Source organism: Podarcis bocagei (assembly GCF_964188305.1).
Source record: "Podarcis bocagei genome assembly, chromosome: 2".
NCBI lineage: Eukaryota > Metazoa > Chordata > Lepidosauria > Squamata > Lacertidae > Podarcis > Podarcis bocagei.
Genome location: NC_138126.1, coordinates 88,180,554 through 88,206,307, shown reverse-complemented (window position 1 = coordinate 88,206,307; position 25,754 = coordinate 88,180,554). Strand labels below are relative to the sequence as shown.

The following is a 25,754-nucleotide window of genomic DNA, read 5'->3' as shown; positions in this document are numbered from 1 at the left end:
AAATCAACAAAATGTCTGGGGAAACCTGGACGTATGGCAAGTAGGGCTATTTTTTTTAAAAAAAGAATATTTCCTGATTTTCATTTGGGGAATATGGCAACCCTACATTTCCTCTTTCTGGTTTCTGCCCCAGCACCATATCAAATGCCACTATGGAAAATCCTCCAACCTTCAGGACCAGTGTTGTATTTATCTAAAAGCTTTAAATGGGCTGAGAGGAGCTGTGGTGAGAGACCTGATAAGTCCTAGTGTAAATGGGACATCTGGCCTTTCCTTTTATGCTTTCTCTCCAGTCCAGATTTGGTCCCTGGAGCTGTATCTTCTCCAAAGGGCAGAAGCTACTGCTACTGAAATAAGAATTTTAAGTTCTTAGATATATAATAAATGTTCATAAATAAACCAAGCAAATAAATATAAACCACATGTCTGAAGCAGCACAGGTAGACAGTCCTAAAACCATTTCGACTCCCAAGCTGACCAAATGCTTCTCTGCAAGGAAGGAGGAGGTGAAAAAAACCTTCCTTGTTACAGGAATTTAGTAATCACCTTTTCAAAGGAATGGGCAGACTACCAGGAAAGGCAATCAGGTAAGGCATTATCAGAAAACCTGGCAGACAGGAAAAGCAACAACATTCAAATTTCTGTTGTAGACCACCTTTTCTGTGATGTAGGTATGATGTTTGTGGGGGGTGGTCTTGGGTTACACCCCTTCTGTGATGTATGTATGATGTATGGAGGGGTGGTCTGGAGCTCCAGGGCAGGGAATTTAAAATGTCTATATAAGGGCAGGCACACCTTGGTTCTGGGTCGTCCTCCTTTCCTGTGTGTGAGGGGAGCACGTTGTTGCAGCAGATCAATAATGATCAGGCTTACTAGCTTCTTTGTTTCTCAATATTCTCTGGGTGACCTCTGTTATTTTCTCCTACCAATAGGAAACCTATGTAAGGACTCTATACGGGCTCTTGGATACCTCATAAGAGAAAAAGGGCAGATTTTGTTTACAACGTTACCCACATAAACCTGCATGTTTTGCTCCACAAAGCAAACAGCAGCTCAGTGATGGTGTGATCTGAACGGAGAAAAGGCTATAGTAGAAAAGGTAAAAACAACACCCTCCTCTTTTGGCGGGGCAGCTGTGATCTGATTCTCCCCACCCGCGTACACTACTTCAGCCTTTTGAAAAAGTAGCAACACAGGATACCTGATCATGGGGCTCCCAAAGCAATGTCTGGTTGGGTCATTTGTTTTATATATTAGGTTTCTAGTATATAAAGGGAGACAGGAAGAATATTTCCTATAAACAAGGAGAAGCCAAATAGTCTACAGCAATGTTCTAAAATCCTGCAGTAATTTTGTAGGATGCGGCTGGGAGGATTAATCCTAACACCGAAACATTCCTCTCAGTCCCTAATAATGTTCTGTCCGCTGGAAAAGTAACAGAGAATGTATATAGTACTTTTGCATGCTCAACGTGCTTCATATGATTACTTCAGCGATGCTTACAGTGAGATGGGCTGGTACATGGGTAGGCAAATTAAGGCCTGGGGGCTGGATCCGGCCCAATCGCCTTCTAAATCTGGCCCGCGGACGGTCTGGGAATCAACGTGTTTTTACATGAGTAGAATGTGTCCTTTTATTTAATATGCATCTCTGGGTTATTTGTGGGGCCTGCCTGGTGTTTTTACATGAGTAGAATGTGTGCTTTTATTTAAAATCCATCTCTGGGTTATTATTTTTTCAAAATATAGTCCTGTCCCCCACAAGGTCTGAGGGACAGTGGACCGGCCCCCTGCTGGAAAAGTCTGCTGACCCCTGGTATTTCACTCCCCTCTCCCCAAGGTGGGAGGGGGAGGCTGGGAGTGAGAGACAGAGAGAGAAAGAAAGAGAGGGACAGGTTTGTCCAAGGCTGTTGAGTTCATGGCTGAGATGAGGAAATATATTAATTTTTATTAATTTATTAGTTATACCCCGCCCATCTGAGAACTTTGACTCACAGATGACACTCAGACTCATAGCCACTATCATTGCTCAATTTACACAGTTTACAGCATAAGCTTATCAATTACTTGGAAGAAAGCACCCTTGCCTCCAACCCAATTTCAATCAGACTTAATCCTCAGTCTTAAACCTATTTCCTCATTAGCAATAAATATTTTCCCACCTGTAAGAGGATTATCATTGTCAGGAACATGTAGAAACCCGCAAGAGCTGGAGCGAGATAGCTGCCATTTATATCAGGAATGACAAATAAGGGGTATTCTAAGAAGTGCCCATTCCAAATGCCATGACCTGCATAAAAATACAAACTACTTTAGAAGAATATACCTGGAAAAGTGCACACTGGGAACAACGGCGATTACTCAATTCACATACTACCTATTAAGTAGGAACACAAACTTTAGCAGCAATCACACAGAAGTAAAATAAGAATGCATATAAGAAGCTGGACCATTTAAATCTGCAGTACAGTAGTTTAATGTGGGTGTGGCTGGGTTGCTTTGTGTGTGTGGAGATTTGCATTGCTTTGTAGATCATCCTCTAGATACCACCTTGGGCTATTTGCAATTCTTCTAAATACACAGTTGGGGTCTTTGTCAGGTTTGAAAAGTAACTGGGAGGAAGACTTATGGATAATCATAGTGGATTCTGTGTGGTCTGGGTTATGGTCTCAGAAATAATTTAAATCTGTCTCTGTACCAGTTAGTGAGACTTCTCTTAAGGCAATACATAGATGGTATAGAACTGCCACACAACTTAACAACCTACAGTCCCAACTGTTGGAGAACTTCTGCTACAAAAGGCACTTACTTCCTCTTATGGTGGAAATATTCTGCCCTAAGTAACTTTCTGCAATAATTATAGAAACTATTGTTCACTCCCTAGAATCGTTCATACTATCTTTATTTCATGGCTCAAACAAGGATTTACACTCTAGGGAACTTTGACATTTTTACTGGGGAAACCCAGCCAGATGGATGGGGTATAAATAATAAATTATTATTATTATTATGAGTGCTGTCAGACAAACTATCAGGGATGATGTAGCAGTGTATTTCCTGCATGGAGCAGGGGACTGGACTAGTCAGCCTTTAAGGTCCCTTCCAATGCCAGCATCGAACAAGGTATTCTTTCTGATTTTAAAATATTCAGAAAATAAATGTTGGGAAACTAGATTTTGTCTGAAATTAATAGGTGATTCATATGTTTACTTTTTTTAATAGACCTACAGCTTGCTTTTTGACCAAAGTCTTCATAACAGGTCAAAATGTAGTAAATATCTTTGTATTAAAATGCAATATTAAAACCCCCAAAATTGAACATTATCAACATTTTGATTTTAAAAAAATGAAAAAAGAAGGCAAAGCTGCTCTTGTTCTCTGGTAACCAAAAGGTACGTCTGAAAAGCTGAGCAAAGCTGAGCAAGAAGATCTGGTGAACTTCTGGTGGGATGAAGCTTCAGAGAGCAATGCTAATTCATGTTAATATCTTTGACAAGCAAGGGTGCAATCCAATGCCCATTTAACTGGGAGTGAGCCTCATTGCATGCAATGCATTGTACTTCTGAGCATGCCTGGATTTATTTATATGCAAGCTAACAAAGTTACAGTTTAGGGCCTTCATCTTATGAAGGGCCTCTAAATAGAAAGAGTCACTTTATTTCACGTTGCACACAATTGGTTGAAAAACCAGGCCTATTGCAAGATCAGTGCTTTTGTTAGTGTCAATTTTTAGCTGCATCCTTGACTAGGTACCAGGATATTTGCAAATATAAAAAAAATATTATTTCTATTTTCATTTCCCTTTCTGTTAGAATAATACACATCTTTTGGTAATGCTATGGGGCCTCTTAAATTCAACGTAGCTTAGGGCTCCAGCATAACTTGAGCTGTCCCTGTTTCTGAATAGGCTTGTAAAGGTTTGTGCTGTAAGACACCTGCGTTTTCATCCCACCTGGCCTGAACCCCTTTCCTTTTTCTGATGAACATCCACCATCCACCCGGAAAACCGATCAAGTTGCAATGTCAGTTAAGTCAAGAAACTCATTTTGAGCTGAAGTACCAACAGTAAAATATAATAATTAAATCTGTGCTGTTGTTCAGCTGAAGAGGATTCTTCACTTCTGGGTCCTTCAGTAGTAGTCTGGTTAATTGACTGGCTTACTGCCATGTCATGCCAGATTTCTCCAGGGCACTCTATGCTGGGAAAAAGAAACTCACTATGAAACCTTGCAACGCATAGTGCTGTGTTTTGCAACTCACTTGTGTATTGCCACTTAGAAACCAGGATACAATTACAGGAACCTTTACATGCCCTGCCAAATATTTATTTGTGGAAGGCTCAATAGTCTTGTTTTCATCAGAGTTTGACACCCCAGCAAATCGTGGTCGCAGTAGGACAGGATTATCGTAAAATTGCTACAAAGCAATCCTTTTCCCTGCTACATATTGAAAGCAATTGGTTCTCTCAGCAGCAATCTAGGAAGCCCACCAAAAATAAGCTATTAATTTTAGCAGTGAAGCACATCCCTATTGCAAAGGCTTCTTGAAATGCAGGAACAAAGTTTCCATCATTACTCCATACCTAGCGCTCCAGTGAGACACATGATGAAGAGCAGCCCCACGCAAAAGAATATATCAATATTCAGACGTTGTTCTATTTTGCTGCGTTTATAACGAGGACCTCTGTTGTTTAACATGGCTTTTGTTTCAGGGCCTTCAAGAAAAAGAAGAGGAGGAAGGAACAGTCATATGACTTTATTATCTTAAGAATGGTTGAATGCTAGACTTTAGATAAATTCATGTACACAACATTAAGTCTCACATCAAATATAAATGATCTGTAAAAAGGACTTTATGATCTGAAGTTGTAAACTGAAACCTTCTTTTTCTTGTTATAGGAATTCTAAGGTCTTATATATAAAAAATAAATGTTCATAAATGTACAAGGCAAACACATACATAAGTATATAAACCACGTGTCTGAAATAGTAACAATCCTGAAGCCATTTTGACTCTCCCAAATTGACCTCAAATATTTCTCTGCAAGGAGGAAGGAAATGGGAAAAGCTTTCCAATTGTCTTTGGACTGTAGGGTTTACACCTCCCTGTAAATACAGTCTGGCAAGTATTTGTTAAGCTGAGCACACTATCAATATGCGTAAGAGATTCAGGAACTAAATATTTACCATCTCAAAGGAATGGCCAGGCTACCCAGAAAAGGCAATCAGATAAGGCATTATCAGGTATCCTGGCAGACAGGAGAGAAGCAACACACTTAAATTTCTGCTGGGGACCACCTCTTTCTGTGATGTATGTATGATGTTTTGGGGGGTGGTCTTGAGCTATAGGGTGAAAGGTAAAGGGACCCCTGACCATTAGGTCCAGTCGTGGCTGACTCTGGGGTTGCAGCGCTCATCTCGCTTTACTGGCCGAGGGAGCCGGCGTACAGCTTCCGGGTCATGTGCCGGCATGACTAAGCTGCTTCTGGCAAACCAGAGCAGCACACGGAAATGCTGTTTACCTTCTAGCTGGAGCGGTACCTGTTTATCTACTTGCACTTTGACGTGCTTTCGAACTGCTAGGTTGGCAGGAGCTGGGACCGAGCAACGGGAGCTCACCCCGTCGCGGGGATTCGAATCGCTGACCTTCTGATCAGCAAGTTCTAGGCTCTGTGGTTTAACCCAAAGCACCACCTGCGTCCCTTAGAGCTAAAGGGTAGGCAGTTTCAAAAGTCTATATAAGAGCTTGCACACCAGTGTTCTGGGTTTTGGGTTCCTCTCCTCCATCCCTGCGTGGGGGGAGTTGCAACAGTTTAATAAAGATAGCTGCTTTGCTTCTCAATACTCTCTGGTTGGCTCTGCTATTTTCTCCTACCGATAGAAACCTACATAAGGACTCTGTATGGGCTCTTGGATACCCATAAGGGATAAAGGAGCAGCTTTTTTTCTTATAACATTCTTTACATTCATACTTGGTTATAGCATCCCCTCCCTGTAGCTGGGGTCTCTGTGTTACCTCCCCAAATTTCTGGTGCATATTGCATGCAGGCACAGCAAGTGAGGGGATGCTAACGGCCATTGGCTCCCATTAGCTCGCTATTCTGGGCAATAAAGCAGCAATCTACCTAATAAAAGGAAACCTTGTCTAGGTGCTGCAACAATATTGCTATAGATCTGTGGGTGCTAAATGCTTGGGTTTAATGATTTAATTAAAACTGGTATGTTAGGACTGGTAATAACCAGGCTCATGTGTATTTAAAATGTGAGTTAGCCACTGTTAATCCCCTGGAATGAGCATATGTGAAGAGTTAATGAACCTAGGCACACTTCCTGTATTGTGTATTGGACATTGTAATCTTAGCCAAAGGAACAATGGTTAATAAAGATAGACAATAATAAATTGTCAGACAGGTAATAAAGTCACCTCTTTGTGAGGTGACTGCCTGGTGGGCATAAACACTTAGAAAGTTCAGGCATCAAAGGATTAGGTGTTGGCACAACACAGGATCAAAGGAAATAGGTGTGAGAATGCAAATGTGAGACTTCCCTCTCCTCCCAGATAGAAAATGAAAACTGAGAGGCTATGGGGTTAGAGTTGGGAATGGTGTAATCAGGAAGCATTAGCTGGGTTGTGCCCTGCAGTGCAAAATAGGCATCAGAGAAAGCATGGCGCTGGGCTCATTGTTGCTGCTATAAGCTGGCACATAGGCTCAGGTTGCATATATGTGTAAATAAAGCATATAACAAAATGACACTGTAGCATCTATTGTGCCTCATTCCCAAAGGAAGTATTAACCCCGAGCAGCATGCCTGCAACCCCTGGAATCTTGTGCAGCTACTCAGCTGGGGAGGCGTGGAACAATATATTCACTTACCATTAAAACTGTCCTCCTTATTAGAACAAATTAGTACTTGGAAAGTAACCAACAAAATACAAATCTTTAAAAAAGGATTGAGGGGGTTTGGTGAACTTACAAGAATCTTAGTCTAGTGCCTGCCCTAGGTAAATTGGTGTAAAACATCACTAAGTGTATTTTGAGTTGTACATAGTTTGAGTGGCATTCTCACCATTGAAGCACACACTGCATGTTGACCAGTTCTGCCATTTACAAGAGAAGCCAGAGGAAACCAGTGTCAAGAAACTCACCTACACACTCCTCCCTGAAGCCCCTTTTCAATGTTTTAAAAATATTTAGGCAGTAGTCCTAAACCCACTTACCAGGGAAGCAGTCCCATAGAAAACAGCAGGACTAATCTTCAAGTAAACATGCATAGGGCTGGGCTGTTGATTGAATAAATGTACATTCAGCTATCTAAGAATAAAAAAGGGTAAGATGTCCACCTGTGTGGAGAAGCTGCTGTAGAACAGCTGAAGGAAAAAAACCCTGGGATGGGCATGAATATGTTTGTACACAACCTAAGGCTAATATTGTTTCTAGGGTAGATGCCTTGCTGAGGAAGAATCCACCAGGGGAAAGCAGAGCTTTATCCCAGCAACCCTTTATAATGAACAGAGAGGAATTCTCTTTCTCCCCACTGTCATTCCCAGAGGTTCTGTGCATTAAAAGGAAGTCGCTCCTCACACATTATATCATTAACTTATGCGATTCATTGCCAGAATATGTTATGATGCTCACCACCTTACCTAGCTGTAAGGGATTAGACACATATAGGATCAATCTATCAATTGCTATTATCCATAACAGTTAAAAGGAAACTCTGCACTTTGAAGCAGTAAATCTCTGTTTAACAGGTGCAGGGAACATGCCACAGATGATGCTTTTCTCCATCATGCTCTGCTTGTGAGCTCCTGAGGCCCATCTGGTTGCTGTGGGATCTGATCCAGCAAGACAACTGTTATGTTCTACCCAGTTCTACACTAAAGTCTAGAGATACCTTACTTTAAAGTCAGCACAGTTTCCTAATACTACAATATGATGTGGGTGTTCATATAGAGCTCCCTTGAGCATGTTACTCAGTGAAATACATTTGACAACAATCCACCTCCTGGAAGTATTACTTGAATACACTGTTTGGGGGAGTGGTAAGCTTGTGCAACCATTACTATTACTATAACCTGCTATAACTATTACCGTTATTAGTGTAGGATATTTCCTTTTGAGTCACTTCCTTATATGGTGGACGCTCGGGTTGCAAATGTGATCTGTGCGGGATGCATGTTCGCAACCCGCAGCGTCCGCAACCCGCAGCAGCGTGTCTGCGCACATGCGGGTTGCGATTCAGTGCTTTTGCACATGCGCGACCACTGAAACCTGGAAGTAACCCATTCTGGTACTTCCAGGTTTTGGCAGTCCATAACCCAAAAAAACGCAACCTGAAGCGTCTGTAACCCAAAATATGACTGAAGTCAGCAAAGAAAGGGATTTTGTGTGAGTGTCTGAACACTGTAGAAACATACACTGTATTCACAATGAACAGCTACTTGAGGTTAGAAGAGACAAAGTACTTAAAAGTGTTAGAATCTAATTAGATGGCCGACTGATTTTTAAGTATGTTTGACTATTTCACAGCAACCAAATTGACTTAATGAGAAGCTGCTAGTGCACTTTCTGTGTGAACATAAAGAAAGCCCAATATGTCAGATCCAGCAGTGAGTAATTTTAATGTTACTTAGCTCTTCTTGAAGTGAATCTGAAGTACCAACAAAACAGCAGGCCCAAAAAGAAAATGTGTACTAAATTAGAATCAAATCGCTCCAATTTCAGTGGACGGGTATTTGAAGTTCTAACCACGAAACATGAAAGGGAAACCAGACTTTATTCTGTACCCCTCATGGTGATTTCTGAGTTCCCTGCTTTCCCTTGCTCTGAGCATGGCCACTGTGGAGCTGTGTGTGAACAAGATATCAAGTGACAGTCCCAGCATCAAAGGTCTCCGATGCAAATAGACAGTTTTGCAGAGGGATTTATTAGGAATGAATATTCCTAAAATGTGCCTTTAGGTCCTCCCCAGTATTCCTAAAGGCACAGTCCTAAAGTCAGGAGCTGTCATTGAAACAGGCATAGCAGGGGAAGGAAGTTAGTTCAAAATGCTCTCTTTTTTGGAATGACAGTCTTGATCAGGATCACAACCACAGCTGCAACTTTCTTTTTTCATGGATGTCCAAGGGCATGCAGTTGGGTAACATGCTGACATTCCCAGTCATGAAAATGTTTACTCAGAGCAAGTTGCATTGTTTTCAGCAATACTTCCAGACAAGAGGGCACAGGACAGAGCAGTAGATTGAAAAGTCTTGGAGCCCTGGAAAACCTAAAAAAGGGAAAGGCAACCTGAAGCCTTCCAGATGTTGTTTGATTCCAACTCTCACTCAACAGCTGCAGCCAGTACAGTCAATGACCAGTTGTTGTCCATCAACATCTGGAGGGAACCAGGTTCTTGCTCTCTATTATAAAAGTGCTTTCTTCACAGTGGATTCAGTTCTCTTTGTAAGTAGCTTCTCTGGGTACGCATTCTGGATTACCAAGTGGGACAAGACATGTTTGTCTCCCTTCTGACTGTTTGTGGCTGTTCCTGGTTAGGTATTGCTCAAATACTGTATAACTTTTTTATTTAATTCCCCTCTCTTTTATAAAAGTTCCCAGGGTGTCTTTGTGTAAGAAGAAAATACAAAACACAATTAGAGCACAAATCTGTATCTAAGCATACTCACGGGTATGGCAGCCAAATGGTTTCACTGATGCACATTTTATCCCCATAAACTGACCTTTCATAAAGCAACAAGTTTAGCCAAAGCCACTCTTGACCTCCCTACCATTTACAATGGTAAACCCCAATGGCAAACAAATGAGTGTTAACACTAATATGCTATATAGACATAGGTCTAAGGGAGGACTGGGAATGCCAAATCTACGACTCTACTGCATGGCATATCAAATCATTAATCCCACTGATTAAAAAAGGTAGATCCTTCAAATATGAAGTTTATAACAGTTTATATACGCAGTTGTTGTTGTTGGGCATACTTATAGTGCATTCCTACATGTCTACTCAGAAGCAAGTTCCATGAAATGCAGTCAGACTTACTCCTAAGTTAGTTTATCTAGCATTGCTACCTTGATTAGATGAGACTCTGCGAGTGCAAAACAAATTTCAGGTTGCATGGATGACTGTTGGGACAAAGGAACAAATCATATTTCTGGGCTGAATAGACTTAAAAGCACTCTCTCAGCAACTACGTGGGGAAAAACATTACCTGCATAGACAACAATTCCTATTGTAACCTCTGTGTTCCTCACTGTGCATCCACGAAGAAGGAGACTTTCATTGTTAAAACCAATTCGTGTGAGGTCAGGCTGTTCCCTACAAGGAAGAAAAGGATTTTCCATTTATTTCTTGGCTCTTACAGTGCAATCCCACACATATCTACTAAAAAAATAAGCCCTGGTGAGTTCAACAAGACTTATTTCTAGGTAACCATGTACTGGACTTCAGTCTTACACACAAATATATCACATTTCTAAACCAGGGGTGACTAACCTGTGGCCCATCATATGTTGCTGGACCCCCAGCTCCCATCATTCCTGGACCATTGGTATGCTGGTCAAGGTTAACAGAATCCCCAAACATGTGACCTCAAGTTAGCCACCCTGTTTCAAGGCCATGCTGTGGCTTCAAACCAGAGCCCAAGGGCAGAGTATCTACATTACAGATACTCTGCCCAAGGTCCACATCAGAGTCACCAAAGAGCGGTTCTGCAGAGCACTCTTTATGCTCAGTGTATGAAGATCTTGGGAGGTTCCTTCTGCTTTCTGTTGTGCAACAGTGCCAGCTGTGCAGGTTATAGATAAAGGTAAAGGTACCCCTGCCCGTACGGGCCAGTCTTGCCAGACTCTAGGGTTGTGTGCTCATCTCACTCTATAGGCCGGGAGCCAGCGCTGTCCGCAGATACTTCCGGGTTATAGATAGGTAGGTACAAATGAAGTTTGTCTGAGACATCTATGAATGTAGGGATAAACATTGCAGTACTTACACATAGCCTTTAAATCGGTTGAGATGGTTGTTGGGTTTTTCGCAAACAATTGTGCTTTGGAAAAGTTCTGGTTCAAATTCAGCATTCTGCAACAAAACCAAGCCCACAGTGAGTTCCTGTTATGTCAGGAGCAAATCAGTGCACTATTTCTGAAAGAATAACAAGCTGCGTAGTGAAAAAGGAACATCAAGCATTTAAATTTACATCAGAAACAACTGCCACTCAACACTGTAATTTACAGTGAGCCCAATATTTGTTATTAACCTGTCAGGTTGAAATGTGTTCTAATTTTGAACCCAGTTATAATGTATGTGTGTTTTCAGGCCTATGTATTTAAGTGTGTGTATTTCTATATAAAAACATTGCTTAGACATCAATTATACAGTGTTGTAAAAAGTAGCATCAAATGTATTTGTGGCTGCACACACAACTATCTTCCTTAAAGAATGAGTAGCAAAGAAAATAATGTGATTCTGAATGCATGAACACCACCAACAAGGCCTCACCAAACTATTTAGCACTTTATATGCTAGTACTAGCACATTAGGGATGTGGGTGGCATTGTGGGTTAAACCACAGAGCCTAGGACTTGCCGATCAGAAGGTCGGCGGTTCGAATCGCTGCGACGGGGTGAGCTCCCATTGCTCGGTCCCTGCTCCTGCCAACCTAGCAGTTCGAAAGCACGTCAAAGTGCAAGTAGATAAATAGGTACCGCTCTGGCAGGAAGGTAAACGGCGTTTCCATGCGCTGCTCTGGTTCGCCAGAAGCGGCTTAGTCATGCTGGCCACATGACCCGGAAGCTGTACACCGGCTCCCTCGGCCAATAAAGCAAGATGAGTGCTGCAACCCCAGAGTCGTCCGCGACTGGACCTAATGGTTAGGGGTCCCTTTACCTTTACCTTTTTACTAGCACATTGAATTGGGCCAGATTTCTAAGATTTGGACACCTTAACTTTACCAGCTTGAGTTTCCATTCCCCAGCATGTCTAAATTTCATTTTCAGAACAATCAAATGTTGTCCCCCTCTCAGATTTTGAAAGCCTCTTTCCTTTATCTCTTCGAGTTACTATGTGATTCTGATCTCCCGAAATAGAAGACCATTTCTTTTTGCATTACAGTGTAAACCTGCTGATTTTATATCTGCTTGGCCCACCTTTGTTTCACTGCTCTGCCATGCTTCTTGTCTGCATCAATGAGGGATTTGTTAAAAGCCACACAAAATGGCTGGCATTCCACTGGCTGTGCCAGCCTGGATTAAGGCACTCTCACTGCTGTAGTTATATAGTTTTGGAGAGGCACCTACCAGTGTATATTATATATAGGATTACTATAGTGTTAGAATAGTGTCATCTCTCTGCCCTGCCTTCCAGACACAGTAATTCAGTACCAAAGGCTTGAGGCTGGTTCACACGACATCTCTTCAGACCACTTTGCCACACAGGAGCTCCGAGTCACATTTGATCTTGCACCTGAAGCCAACATGGTGGCAGTTGTGGAAATGGTCTTGTGCAAGCTAATCAAAGCACATTTTGCCAAATGGGTTTGCCAGAAGTTATCCTGCTAAAGGTTCCCTCCAGCTGGACAGTTGTGTGCTTCTGTCTTAAATTTCTTTGCATACCGAGGTACTACTAAAAGAACAGAGGGAAGACAAGTTGCAAAAGTAGCTTCCAGGCATACCTGATTAAAGAATCCTTTCACAACTTGTCTTTGCTTAAGGTTCGTCTCGCCATCAAGATTTGATGTCTCTAAGTGACAGATCCCCTTCTGATCAGAGGTGTGGAGCAGCAGGATGTCCGCAGGGACGGTCTCATTACATTGCAGCTGCACAAAGTCTCCCACTCGTACCTCTTCCCAGCACGTCTCAATGTAGGCTTTTTTCTTCCTGTTATGAGAAAAGACACCACAGCTGAATGGCCTGTGACAGGTCCATCAAAGTCACAGAGCATCTCTTTTCTTTGTGGCACAGGAGTGGCTGGTGAAGTGGTTCAAACGGGATGAGGAACAAATTCATTTTTATTTTTATTTGCATTTTTATGAGAAATTTTGTAACTGACATTTCTCAGAACAGTATGTGAACTGAAGTATAAATATCCCTTGAAATTTGCATATCTCTGAATTTTATGATGCAGGCCTCCGGTATGTACCAAAACGCACCTCCTAGGGGAAAGTGTGCATATCTTTACATATACTAGTGAAACTAACATGCAACAATTCACTTTGTTAGGGGAAATTGAGTGCAAAAATGTGCATGTTAGTTAAAATTACATACAAAAAAATTGTGTGTACCTCCTTGTGACTGTGATTTTATGAACACCTTTTAATATTGTGTTTTAAAATTGCTGTAATTTTATGTCCTTTTTGTCCTGGAACTTTATGGTGAAGGGTGATGAATTTTCATTAAGATTTTTTTTTTAATTGCTGCAGAAATGAGAACTGAATTTAACATTAGGAAAATGACAAACTGAGGGAAACTGAAATTGGCATATCCACCCATCCCTAGCTGAAGCCAAATGTTTTACTTATTGATCACAGACATATAATAAGTACAATAATGTATATTTGTTTTTAAAACTCTTGAATTATTTGGCCAAAATTCATGATAGCAGGTGATAGATGAGCACCTCTGAAGAGGGTGTTCCATAATTGTTCCATAAGTGCAACAGAAAAATCTCTCTTTCCTGTCACTACTTGACTAATCCCTGAAGGGCCGTTGATGATTATTTTAATGAATGGGCAGATTTGTATGGGTACACCAGCCTTTGGGATATTCTGATATTCAGCTTTAGATAACTTTACAGGTCAATGCCAGCACTTTCAATTGTACTTGGAAGCATATAAGAAACCATGGATGATGTTTAATACCAACAAGATACCGGTAGATTCCATATGTTTAATCCTAGTCAATTATTTGGCTGTTGTGTTTTCAAGCAAGTGAAGCTTCTGAGTAGCCTTCAAAGGCACCCCCAACAAAGATGCACTGTAGAAGTCTTTGTAGATTCGCAATTGTTGTTGTTTAATTGTTTAGTCGTGTCCAGCTCTTCGTGACCCCATGGACCAGAGCACGCCAAGCATCCTGTCTTCTACTGCCTCCTGCAGTTTGGTCAAACTCATGTTGGTAGCTTCGAGAACACTGTCCAACTATCTCATCCTCTGTTGTCCCCTTCTCCTTGTGCCCTCAATCTTTCCCAACATCAAGGTCTTTTCCAGGGAGTCTTGTCTTCTCATGAGGTGGCCAAAGTATTGGAGCCTCAGCTTCAGGCTCTGTCCTTCCAGTGAGCACTCAGGGCTGCTTTCCTTAAGAATGGATAGGTTATCTGCTACCTGCTAGGAATTGATTCATGTGAAAAAGGCTTCTGCAGAGCCTCTCCCTTGGTTACCCAAACAGCTATGGGGTGATTGGAACAGCTACTTAGTACTGCCTAAAAGCCACCAAGTTTTCAAACAATTCTGAGGTATTTTAGAGGTACTGTGGCAGGTATCTTTCTCCGCTGCCTGGTCTCTTTCTTTAATCTTCCATTTTGTGTTCAGAACTTGTTCACAATCTATGTCCCTAAGCTGGGAATTTGTAACAGGAAATAAATTAAAGTTGGTGATCACAGACATAGTGGTTATGACTCTGACGTCCGCTGAAAAGGGAATAGATTGCACTGAATCAATATTTCCATCAAGAACATGGACAGAGAACAAAATGCGTATTTGTTTGGAAAACAGAACTGTGATGAAGGATCGTAAATGCTTTAAAAGATAGGATTAGAGACTCAAATGATCTTGATAAATAGGAGAGTTAGCCTGCAATCGATACAATGAAGACAAATGTGAAGTATTGCACTTCGGGAAGAAAAATGTTTCCACTTTGCTTGGCTTACTTGAAAGTCCTGGATACAGTAATGACAGCAAAGTGTTGCATTCCAAGCAAGTTGCCTGGGTGCAAAGGAACTGACTGAACGGGACTCTACTTTCCCTTCTTCCCCCCTGCAGCCTCCCCGTGTGCCCTCAAAATCTGGTTCAAGGGCAGATTTTTGGGGTGCATGGGGGCTGCAGCAAGGAGAAGAGGAAGGCGACATCCTGTTGAATGAGAGTTTGCTTATGTAGTGTTAAATTCCTCCCATAGAGGCAGAGGAACACAGGAATATAGGAAGCTGCCTTGTATCAAGTCAGATGATTGGTCCATCTAACTCAATGTTCTCTCCACACCAGGGGTGGGGAATCTCCTAATTAGACTTGCCAGACCCAATCTATTTACTGTCATTTTATTTATGATTACATTTCTATCCTGCTCTTCCCCTCCACCAAAGGAACAAACCCACACACCTTCACCTGGTGTGGGAAAGTCCAAACCATGGGTTGAAATGTCAATCTGTGACTAAAAGGAAGAACTGTTAAGTGTGCTCCCTGCTCTTTGACAGCCACGGCTTGAGCTGTACAGTGTCTTCCTTCACAGATGTAGCTTGAATTCACACAAGTGAGGAATCTCCAGCACCTGAGATCATGGTGATATCAGGGAACTGACAAGTGGGTGGATGTGCCCATCTGCAAAATAATAATAATAATAATAATAATAATAATAATAATAATAATAATAATAAATTTATTTATATCCCGCCCTCCCCAGCCAAAGCCGGGCTCAGGGCGGCTAACAACAATCAAAAAGTGGTCTGCAGAGCACAGGGGAGTTTCACATCTGGTCTGCTGGCCAGATCTTGTCTTCCACTTCTAGTCTCCACTGGCTGTGAGTAATTTTGCACAGCAGGGATTTCTCAGATCTTATCCTAGAGACCAGCTCTGAGGGCCTTCTGGTGGTTCCCTCACTGCGAGGTTACAGGGATCCAGGCAGGGGGCCTTCTTGGTAGTGGTGCCTGCCCTGTGGAATGCCCTTCCGCCAGATGTCAAGGAAATAAACAACTATCTGACTTTTAGAAGAAATCTGAAGGCAGCCCTGTTTAGGGAAGTTTTTAATGTTTGATGTTTTACTGTGTTTTTAATATTCTGTTGGGAGCCGCCCAGAGTGGCTGGGGAAACCCAGCCAGATGGGCGGGGTACGTATAAATAAATAAAGAAGAAGAAAAAGAGTTTGGATTTGATATCCTGCTTTATCACTACCCTAAGGAGTCTCTAAGTGGCTAACATTCTCCTTTCCCTCCCCCCCCCCACAACAGACACCCTGTGAAGTGGGTGGGGCTGAGAGACTTCAAAGAAGTGTGACTAGCCCAAGGTCACCCAGCAGCTGCATGTGGAGGAGCGGAGACGCAAACCCGGTTCACCAGATTACGAGACTACCGCTCTTAAACACTACACCGCACCACAAATAATAAATAAATAAACCTGGGTTTAAGAATAAAGGGAACTCCAATTTTGCTCCAGAACCCAATTAGATTCACAACACAGAGCCATGTATTCACCTCTCTCTCTCTCTCTCTCTCTCTCTCTCTCTCTCTCTCTCTCTCTCTCTCTCTCTCTCCTCTCTCTCTCTCTCAAAAAAAGAAAAAAAAAAAGAAAAAGGTTGGATCCCTTAGAAGCTCCAGCCCATTACAATAGACCTTGTGGGCATGTGAATGTGGTCTCCTGAACTCACTGTCACCTTATTCCAGGTGGGTAATAAACACAATAGGTGGAAACTACAGGGCCAAGTAGGCTGCCTTGAGATCTGGACTCCATACACTGGCTGCACCCGTCTGCCAGCACCAATGCACAACTCCTACATTGTGCTGTTGTGCCAATACGGTTCTTTCCTGCTGTGCTGAGAGCAATGTCAGACGTTCAAAATGAGGTTTTCAAAAGTATTTTAATCATGAAAATAGGGAGGGGAATATCTTATACAGAAGCATGTTTAAACATTGTCTGTCGAGAGTTGGTTGTGGGGAGGGAGGATTTTCTCTGACCCACTTTAGGCACAGCAATAGAAACAGAGGGTGTGTCACAGTTCTTGATGAAAGAGGCACCTGCTGCCTCTGTCTGGGGAACCAGTGCATTATTTCCACCTGCTTTTCTGCCAGGGAAAGAAAAAGTATGAGGCTCTCTTGCTGATAAATGAAAACAGCTAAATTAATTCATCGCCTGGAGTGATTTGAATGTCACAGCGTGTCTGTTATTATCATTATGTGAAGTACCTGCTCCCTTTAGGACTCAGCTCTGGTTAGCCATTGCTCAATGGAAGCCGTGCTGTGCAAGTCGCTCAGACCAGTGAAGATGATCAAGAGATCAGGAGAGCGAGACACTCTTCTCCAAAGCAACTCCTAGTGCCCTGTGACGACTTGCCTCACACTTGGAGTGGCAGTGCTGTAAAAACTAGCTACAAGCTTGGAGCGTGAGCCAAAATAGCTCACCATGCTGGAGATGCTTCCTGCTGACAAGCCAATGCTTGAGGTTAAACATTAGAATAAATCCCGTCAGAGCAGCTCTGCAATGAAACAGACGAGCCGTTCATTTGTCCAAGAGCATGCCAGATGCAAGGGCCTGTGCGTTCTGTCTCTGCCCCTCCACCACTGAACTTGCTTACAGGGTTCCTTCCTGCGTTCAGGAACCCTGATCACAGAGCTTTCCAGAGCTCACCAAGGCTTGTCAGCAGTTTCAAGTGAATGTGCTTTCAAGGCCCCTTCAGACCTTGCCATTTAATGCAGCGAAGTCAGGAACAGATGGGTTGGGGTGCATAGCCTTGTGCCTCCAGCATAATGTCTGACAGGGTGAAACTTCATGAGATGTTTCCAGAACGGATGGGCATCTGTTGGGAATGGGTTAGGAGTGGAGGCTTTGGTGACTCACAGCTGTTTCATTCTGTGACGCAGAAGCCACCGTTCGGTGGTGCTGTGAGGGAGCCTCATGCCCTCCCAAGAGATTAAAAGGCATGCAAATACGGAGCTGGGTAAATTGACTTTCTGTGAATAGGTGCTGGCATCCGTCTTGGGAGTCAATGGAGGAATGCACCTTTGTGGGTGAGGTCAAGCTGTTGGAAGGTTGCAGTGCCTGCTGTGGCTGTAGAGACTGATGCAGGTGAGACATGTTTTGTTGCATCTGGGGCAGATGAAAGCATCCAGATGTGTTGCTGCAGATGCACCATGACATTTCTTCTCTCTTCACTCCTCCCAGTAGTCATTCCTCCTCTGGACACTGTTATGGATACATGACTTGACTGCCTGACTCCAGGCACTGTGGTTGTCTGCAAGGGATTCCCACATGATGTTGCCAACTTTCATGTCATGTTTGCCGACATCTTTGTAACACAGAGTTGGTTTGCCAACTGGCCAGGTGCTGGAAGCCAGCTCCCCGTAGAGCATGTCCTTGGGGAATCCTGAGCCAGAATCTAACTCATGCTACCCCAGGATAAAAAACATGGCTCAGAACCTTGCTTAATATCCTTGTTTGTAGTCAGAAATTAATAATAATATTAATAATAATAATTTTTATTTATATCCCGCCCTCCCCAGCCGAAGCCGGGCTCAGGGCGGCTAACAACAATAAAACAGTACAACCACATTTGTGTAGTTCCCTATACAGTACTTTAACACAGCCTAGAAGTGTTCTATTATGGTGTGTACAAGAAGGAAAGAAGTGTGCAAAACATCACTTATTTTTGGTTTAAAAGAGGATGGTTTATTAGTATGCCATGTCTGAGCTGGGTCAGCGACTTGCTCTAGACCACCAAATGAGCTTCAAGTACACATTCATTTCTGTTTCTCTCAAGCACACAATCACTCCCTGCTTCCATTGACTGCACATATTGGCTTCAGGTTAACACATCATGTCAGCCTAACTCACCTCACTGTTGGAAAGAAAAAAACAAAACCCAATGAAAGATCACTTCTTCACCCAAGTCAGTGTGCTGCACAGAAAGCACTCATCTCTATTTATGATCACAGATACACACACACACACACACAGAGAGAGAGAGAGAGAGAGAGAGAGAGAGAGAACCTAAAGCACTGAGAGATTTTAAAAGCAAGTCCAGACAACTTGCAGCAACTTATCCTCAGGCTACAGCTGCAAATCGGTACAACGCACAGCATTACAAATATGCCCCATAAGATACACAGTGTGCATTCATAAAACTGCCTCAGTATATATTGATACCATTCAATCTGCAATTTATATTAAGTTCGTTTGAAAAGTGGTACAGGGGCATAGCCCTGAAGTAGCTGTTTTTCAAGAAAACCAGGAAAACTGCACCACATAAAAATGACTATTGCTTAAACGATAATCCCAGGATACAGTTCAGCTGGGAAGGCAAATAGCTTTCTTGAGGACAAAGTCTCAATATTATTATTTTTTCTGGGGGGAGGGAGGATTTTGTAGAGCCGTGTTAGCTGATGAAAGACAAAAGAGGCCTTTCTGATATACTCCTGTTCTCTTATTAATATCAATCTATGAACCAACTTTCACTGAAGTCTCAAGGCATTTATAGCAATGCAATAAAAACAACTAAAATAGGTTTTAAAGCAACATAAAAATCAAGATAGATTTAAAAAGCATTGGTGGGACTAAATAATCCACAAGGGCCCTTCCAACTCTATGATTCTATGATTCACCAGAGAGACTCATTAGCAGAAACCCTGCAGAAAAACAGCTGCTTGTGCAATGAGACTTTCTTCCCTGTCCTTCCCCCGTGCACACCCTGAAATTGGCTTGGGTGGGGCAGGAGAATCCCTGGAACAGTGTGTGGGAGAAAGAGAGGTGGTATCATTTCACATGGCAAGTTAAAATGCTTGTACATTCGAAGTGTTTGTCATAGCGTGATGCTAAATCCCACCGTACACATATAAACAACCAAGGCAGAGACCTACTCCCTCCCTCCCTGTCCTCCAGCTAGAAAAAGGCTGTTGAACCAAAGATGCCTTTAATTATTTCCAGAAATTAAAAACAGTGAACACTTGCTGCATCTCAACAGGAACGCTGTCCCACAAAAACAGGGGCAGCCACACTGAAAGCCCTGGCCCAAGTTGCTGTGGAGTGGGCTTTTGATGCACTAGGGTCTTCAAGGAGAGGGTGTCTTGCAGAAAAGCATCCTACAGTGACCTACCGAAGCTGCAAGGTCACTAAGTGCCGTCAGGATCATACACGGAAGTTGCCCTCCCCTGTTCCTTCTTTCTTTTTCAAGCACCAGTGCCACTTTGGTGTTCGGTGAGCAAAGGTCAGCATATTTCTTAGCCTTCTTTGTTATTCAAACAAAAGGAATATAGATATAAGGAAGAACAAATAAAATGCAAACCAATTTATGCTATAAAATAAGCGGTGTGATTTCCGCAAAGGGAAAGATCCAGACCTTTACAGTGGTACCTCGGGTTACATATGCTTCAGGTTACATACGCTTCAGGTTACAGACTCCGCTAACCCAGAAATAGTGCTTCAGGTTAAGAACTTTGCTTCAGGATAAGAACAGAAATCGTGCTCCGGTGGTGCCGCGGCAGCAGGAGGCCCCATTAGCTAAAGTGGTGCTTCAGGTTAAGAACAGTTTCAGGTTAAGAACGGACCTGCGGAACGAATTAAGTACTTAACCCGAGGTACCACTGTATTTCCCCCTTGCAAGAAATGGTTGAAAGGAACAAGAGTTTAGAAGAGAAAAGGGAAATGCTATGTCTGAAAAATTGGGGGAGTCAGTAGAAAATTCTTGAGTAGAATACAAATAAAGAAATTGGGAATGAAAGGAAGAGGGGTTATAGAAGGAAGGCGTGTTAACTAGTTACACAGAAGCCCAATCGCCTCTTATGTACTGAAATTGCTGAGGCTGATATACCACACAATAAGCCCCCATTTCCTTTGTATGGCTATCAGGCCCCCTAAAAGCTACCCTAGCTGAGCGGAATTGCTCTCCATGACCCAACCACATGCACAGCAGGGGCCAAAAACAGAGTCCTAAACATAAGATTTGTGTGCGGTGCTAGGAGAGGGGAGCTATCAATTCATTTAGGGTAGAAGAAGCACACTATTGGCCCTTGTCCACCCAGGATGAGTTATTCAAATGTTACCCAAACCACAGTAACGGGAAAATGGCTCCCATGTGGCTAGGTTAACTTTAAAGGGACTCCGTTTCTGCCTCCAAAATAGTGTTTTTGTTATTTAGCTGTGCTTCACTCTGAGGTCCCAAGGTGGATTGCCACAATATAAAATACAATATTAAAAAATGGTTTAACAGCAGTTTACAATTACAAAAATCGAGTGGGTCTTAAAATATACATCTTAGGTGTGAACATCCGGAATAAAAAGGTGTGTCTTCAACATTCAATGAAAACTGTATAGTGAAGAAGGGTAGCACCACATAGTGGACACTGCAACAACCCAATGTGGAAGTTACTCAAGTATGGAGTCCAGTGGTTAAGTCATTTCTGTCCAAATGGGGCTGTAGGTGGTGAACCAACCAGAGGTGGGGGGAAAAAGAACTTCTAGCCCCTGAAGCAATCTGAGTCTCCTGTAACAGTGTTGAATTCAAGCTGCATCTTCTTCCTTCCAGGGAACTGCTACCCCATTCAGAAAAGGCCATCTCCCCACCTCCTGAACATGAGAATTTGGGATGCATAACACTTCTGTCTTTTCACTGCCTCTGAGTACTGGTCTAATAGCTCAACCACATTTCCCAATTCCAATGGAACAGAGAGACAGAGCTGGGGGTCACCTGCATACTGATGTCTCTTTACTCCAAATCTCATGATGGCAGCTCCCAGCATCTTCAGACAGATGTTAAGTAGCAAGGGGGACAAGATGGAATTTTGCATTTCTCTGGGTGTCTCAACCCAACCTGAGCAACGCCCAGACTCCCTAGAATCACCTCGATTCTGCCCAGGCATTAGCCCTTGCCTCAACCCAGTGCATAGCCCTATAGAAGACTATAGTCCTCTTCTATTGTTATGCAGGTAGGCCTAGATATTTTTTTTATAAAAAAGAGGTAATTGCAGGGCAATCAATCCAGACATGTGCAATAAATGCTTCAGTGGAGTTTTCCAGAGGAGAATGATACTCCTCAGTCACTAAGAATCACACAGCACATCAAATAAAGGCCTCTTAAGTTTCATACGAGGGATGCGGGTGGTGCTGTGGGTTAAACCACAGAGCCTAGGACTTGCTGATCAGAAGGGCGGTGGTTCGGAACCCCGCAACGGGGTGAGCGCCCGTTGCTTGGTCCCTTCTCCTGCCAACCTAGCAGTTTGAAAGCACGTCAAAGTGCAAGTAGATAAATAGGTACCGCTCCGGCGGGAAGGTAAACGGCATTTCCATGCGCTGCTCTGGTTCACCAGAAGTGGCTTAGTCATGCTGGCCACATGACCCGGAAGCTGTACGCTGGCTCCCTTGGCTAATAAAGCAAGATGAGCGCCGCAACCCCAGAGTCGGTCACAACTGGACCTAATGGTCAGGGGTCCCTTTACCTTAAGTTTTATACCTTACCATAGAAACTATGCTCAAATTTCTAATGCACATGGAAAGTGTTTAATTTTATCGTTTTCTTTTTGCCCTCATGTTTGACAGGGAGCATTGCCTCCTACCATTCACAAGATATCAGACTGACCAGTTCTAAAGACAGATCTTCCCACTTAATCCTGACCACACTGTGCCACAATCAGACACTGGATACACAGCAGAAAATTATTGCAGGGCAAATAGCTCGAGATCATTCATGCTTGTTTTGAGCCAATCTAAACTGAAGTTGTACTATCCTTGTAGGTGGGACAAATTTGAGATGCAATCTTCCTTAATCTTTTAGTAACTTGAAGATGCGAGAGAACAGAATTTCTTACAGAAATTGGAAGACAGTTCTGTTTTCATATTTCTGATGGAGTTCTAATGTGGTGATGGATAATGTAGATCTCTGGCATAAAAGAGACACTTCTCTCACTCACTTCTTGATTTGCAATAAGCATGGTTTGTTATTTGGTCTGAAGTTGGCAAATTAGGTTACTGTAAACCATTGTTCACTTCAAAGCCAGAATGGGAAACCCAGTTCACAGTGTGGTTTCCAGTTCTGTATGGAGGCAAATTGTTTTGGGCATTAAATATCATTTGCCCTATTTGGATGTATTGAAAAAGGATTGTATCCAATTTAAGGGTAGGCAGCACATTCCGTCATTGCAAGGATTTCTACTCGTACAATGGAACTTTCCCCTCTCTCCTCCCATTGTGTGTACCCTAAATCCCTGGAGCAGGAAAGGAGAAGGAAGGAAGCTACAATGCAGAAATCATTGCAATGACAGAATGCATTGGTTGGATACTGCCCTTGCTATGGTTATAAAGCACCAGGAAGTGAGGGAGAAAACCGGAGCACATAAGGGGAGGTAGAGAAGCATACATTTGAGCATAAGGCCTTCCTGGCCTAAGCATGGCTTAGCTTCCACTCATGTTATCTTTGGAATAGTACAATAAAAGAAATGAAGAGACCAAGAAACCAGGAAATGAACTACAAAAAAATCCCTGCTCTGATGTGGTTGACAACAATTTCAGCAACTCAGATTTTGCCAATACGTCCTACACCATTAACAATATTATTTTTCAAAAGGTTGAGGTGTAAGGTTGTAGCACCCTATGAAAACAACAATTCTCCCCTTTTACCTAAAGTAAGAGATGAGATTACTAGAATTTTACAAAGCAATCATGCACAGAAACCAGGAAACACGTTGTTGTCAGGCAGTCTCTGAATTTGCCCCCTTTCACTGAATGCACTGCTTTTACTAACACTAGAAATACTTAAGAAGAACACTTTCCTTCCAAGTTATTTTGAAACTAGAAATGGTGTTTGTGTTTCTGAATCACAGGTCAATTTTTAGCCAACAATTCTCCGGCAAAAGTCTGAGTGTGCAGGGGGACATTTCAGTCCCCTCCAGATATAGTTTCTATTGTGCATTCATGGTAAATTATGCTGATCATGCTATTGGAGTGGTCCCAATTTCAATACTGTTTGTACCAGCAAAGGTATTGGGTCATACTGCTTCATTTCCAGTCAGTGTACATAACCTATAACTTCCTGCTGAAATTCCATAACTTTTGATACCACAAACATTCTGGGCATTTTTTGTCCCACTTTTACTATATTATTGGTAAAGCATTGTTGAACTAATTAAGCAGAATAAACACATCACTAACACACTATTATTGTGTTACAGAATCCACCCACAATAAGGACCCGCCTTTTAATCTAATATTTCAATGCATGTTTCTGAAGCATTCCCCAAATTGAATCCAATGACTTATTTACCTTTTGTATACCAGACAGCCCATGCTATTGATCTCTCTGTCCAGTTTGAATCTCCGAAAGTCCTCCCAAGCGTCTTTGATAGCTGTGATGGCCATGATAACACAGACTGGGATCACAGATACGCCAGGTTCAAATGCATTGACCACTGGCACAAAATTGAGTACTGCAATGCCCACAAAATATAAATTAGCAAATCGATGAAATTGTTCATACAGGTTTTTAGGGATGAAGGACAGAAGGGTGTATCTTGTGGTCTTGATCCTGTTGCCCACATAATGTCTGTTTGGGTTTTCTTTCCACGTGTCTTCAAAGGGCAAGTTAGAAATGACGACTCTTTTTGCTTCTTCTTTCTTTTTTCTCCTCGTCCTTCTCTCTTCAGGCTCCTCATTCTCAGAATCAGAAGCAGCATTCTGGCAGCATGGTCTTCTGAACCGAAAGATGTCCCTCAGGAATTTTATAGGGCACATTTCCTTGACATCTTCCTGCCCCTTAAAAGCCACACTTTCTTGCACAGGTTTCTGAAAATTTAAGCTTCAGTCTTTAAGTAGGTTCGCTGTACGGCAAAGTGCCGGTTTGAGTTTAACTAAAGTGATTGCTTTCACTTGCTTTTAGTCAACACCTGCTGGAACACCTACGTCACAAATGCACACAGGTATCAGCCTCCTATAAACCGGTTTTCCAGTCATCCAAGTGAGTGATCCTAGGTCCTAGTGCTTGCCCTTTGTAGTGATGAATGAGGACTTTGTTCCTCAGATATACACTTGTATAGAAACTTCCTGAATCTCACTGTGAACAGCAGACAATGTTTCAGCCTATTTGTCTCTTATTTGAATATTTGGGACATATTCTTGATATCACAGGTTTAATATATATTAAATGCTGTGTGTGTGTGTGCACATGCATACAGGGCTCAAAATCAATCAAATTTCTGCACAAAGAAATTCGATGCAACAAAACTAAACTACACACAGACCAAAGATGAATTCCACAGCCTGCATTATTTGCACAAAAAAAGAACATTTGCATATTTGTGTTTACTTTTCTTAATATATTGTATTTCTTGTCACCATGAGGATTCCCAGCCTCTGGAAATGTTATTCCTTTGCATTCTGCTTCCTTCTTGTAGCCAAAAATGAAATAGTCCAGTTGGGCCTGGACCAGGAAGTAGAAAGGAGAAACCTGCTGAAAACAGGTTGCATCTTTATTTTGTGAATAACTTTCTGTGGTGTGGTGTTAGGAGGGCAGGGACCAAAGCACTGTAGCACTTGTAACCCCCCCCCCCAAGACATAGAACAATGCAACTTGATGCCTCCTTCCTTAGTTATTGAGGCACACTTCCAGTTACAGGACTGTTCCAGTTACAGCCCAAAACTTCTTAAGGAGTCCCCACAAAGAGGTTTCCACTTCCTCAGTGCCCATTGGCAGTTGTAAAAACATATACAGATCTAGTGACAAGCAAATACCACATGGCTTGATTTGAATTGGGATCAGAAAATCCATTTAAAACAAAATATAGTAGCTTGGTTAATTCTGAGCCCAAGTCTCAATTACATATTTGTATGTAATTGCAGCAAAAGCCAAATACCCTCCTGAAAGTC

The 25,754-nt window shown here is 42.4% G+C and overlaps 1 protein-coding gene across 1 annotated transcript in view; it reads right to left on the bottom strand.

The window, feature by feature from the left end:
* Positions 1-24,783, bottom strand: part of ATP10B (ATPase phospholipid transporting 10B (putative)) — a 52,026-nt gene extending 27,243 nt beyond the window's left edge. Inside the window, exons 1-6 of the mRNA XM_081184727.1 lie at positions 24,157-24,783; positions 12,666-12,870; positions 10,989-11,074; positions 10,212-10,318; positions 4,582-4,713; positions 2,162-2,289 (exon numbers count right to left, since the gene is read on the bottom strand). Of these exons, the coding sequence (XP_081040853.1) occupies positions 2,162-2,289; positions 4,582-4,713; positions 10,212-10,318; positions 10,989-11,074; positions 12,666-12,870; positions 24,157-24,623 (1,125 nt within the window). The 5' untranslated portion in view covers positions 24,624-24,783. The remainder of the gene's footprint in view (positions 1-2,161; positions 2,290-4,581; positions 4,714-10,211; positions 10,319-10,988; positions 11,075-12,665; positions 12,871-24,156) is intronic.
* Between the last annotated feature and the right edge of the window lie 971 nt (positions 24,784-25,754).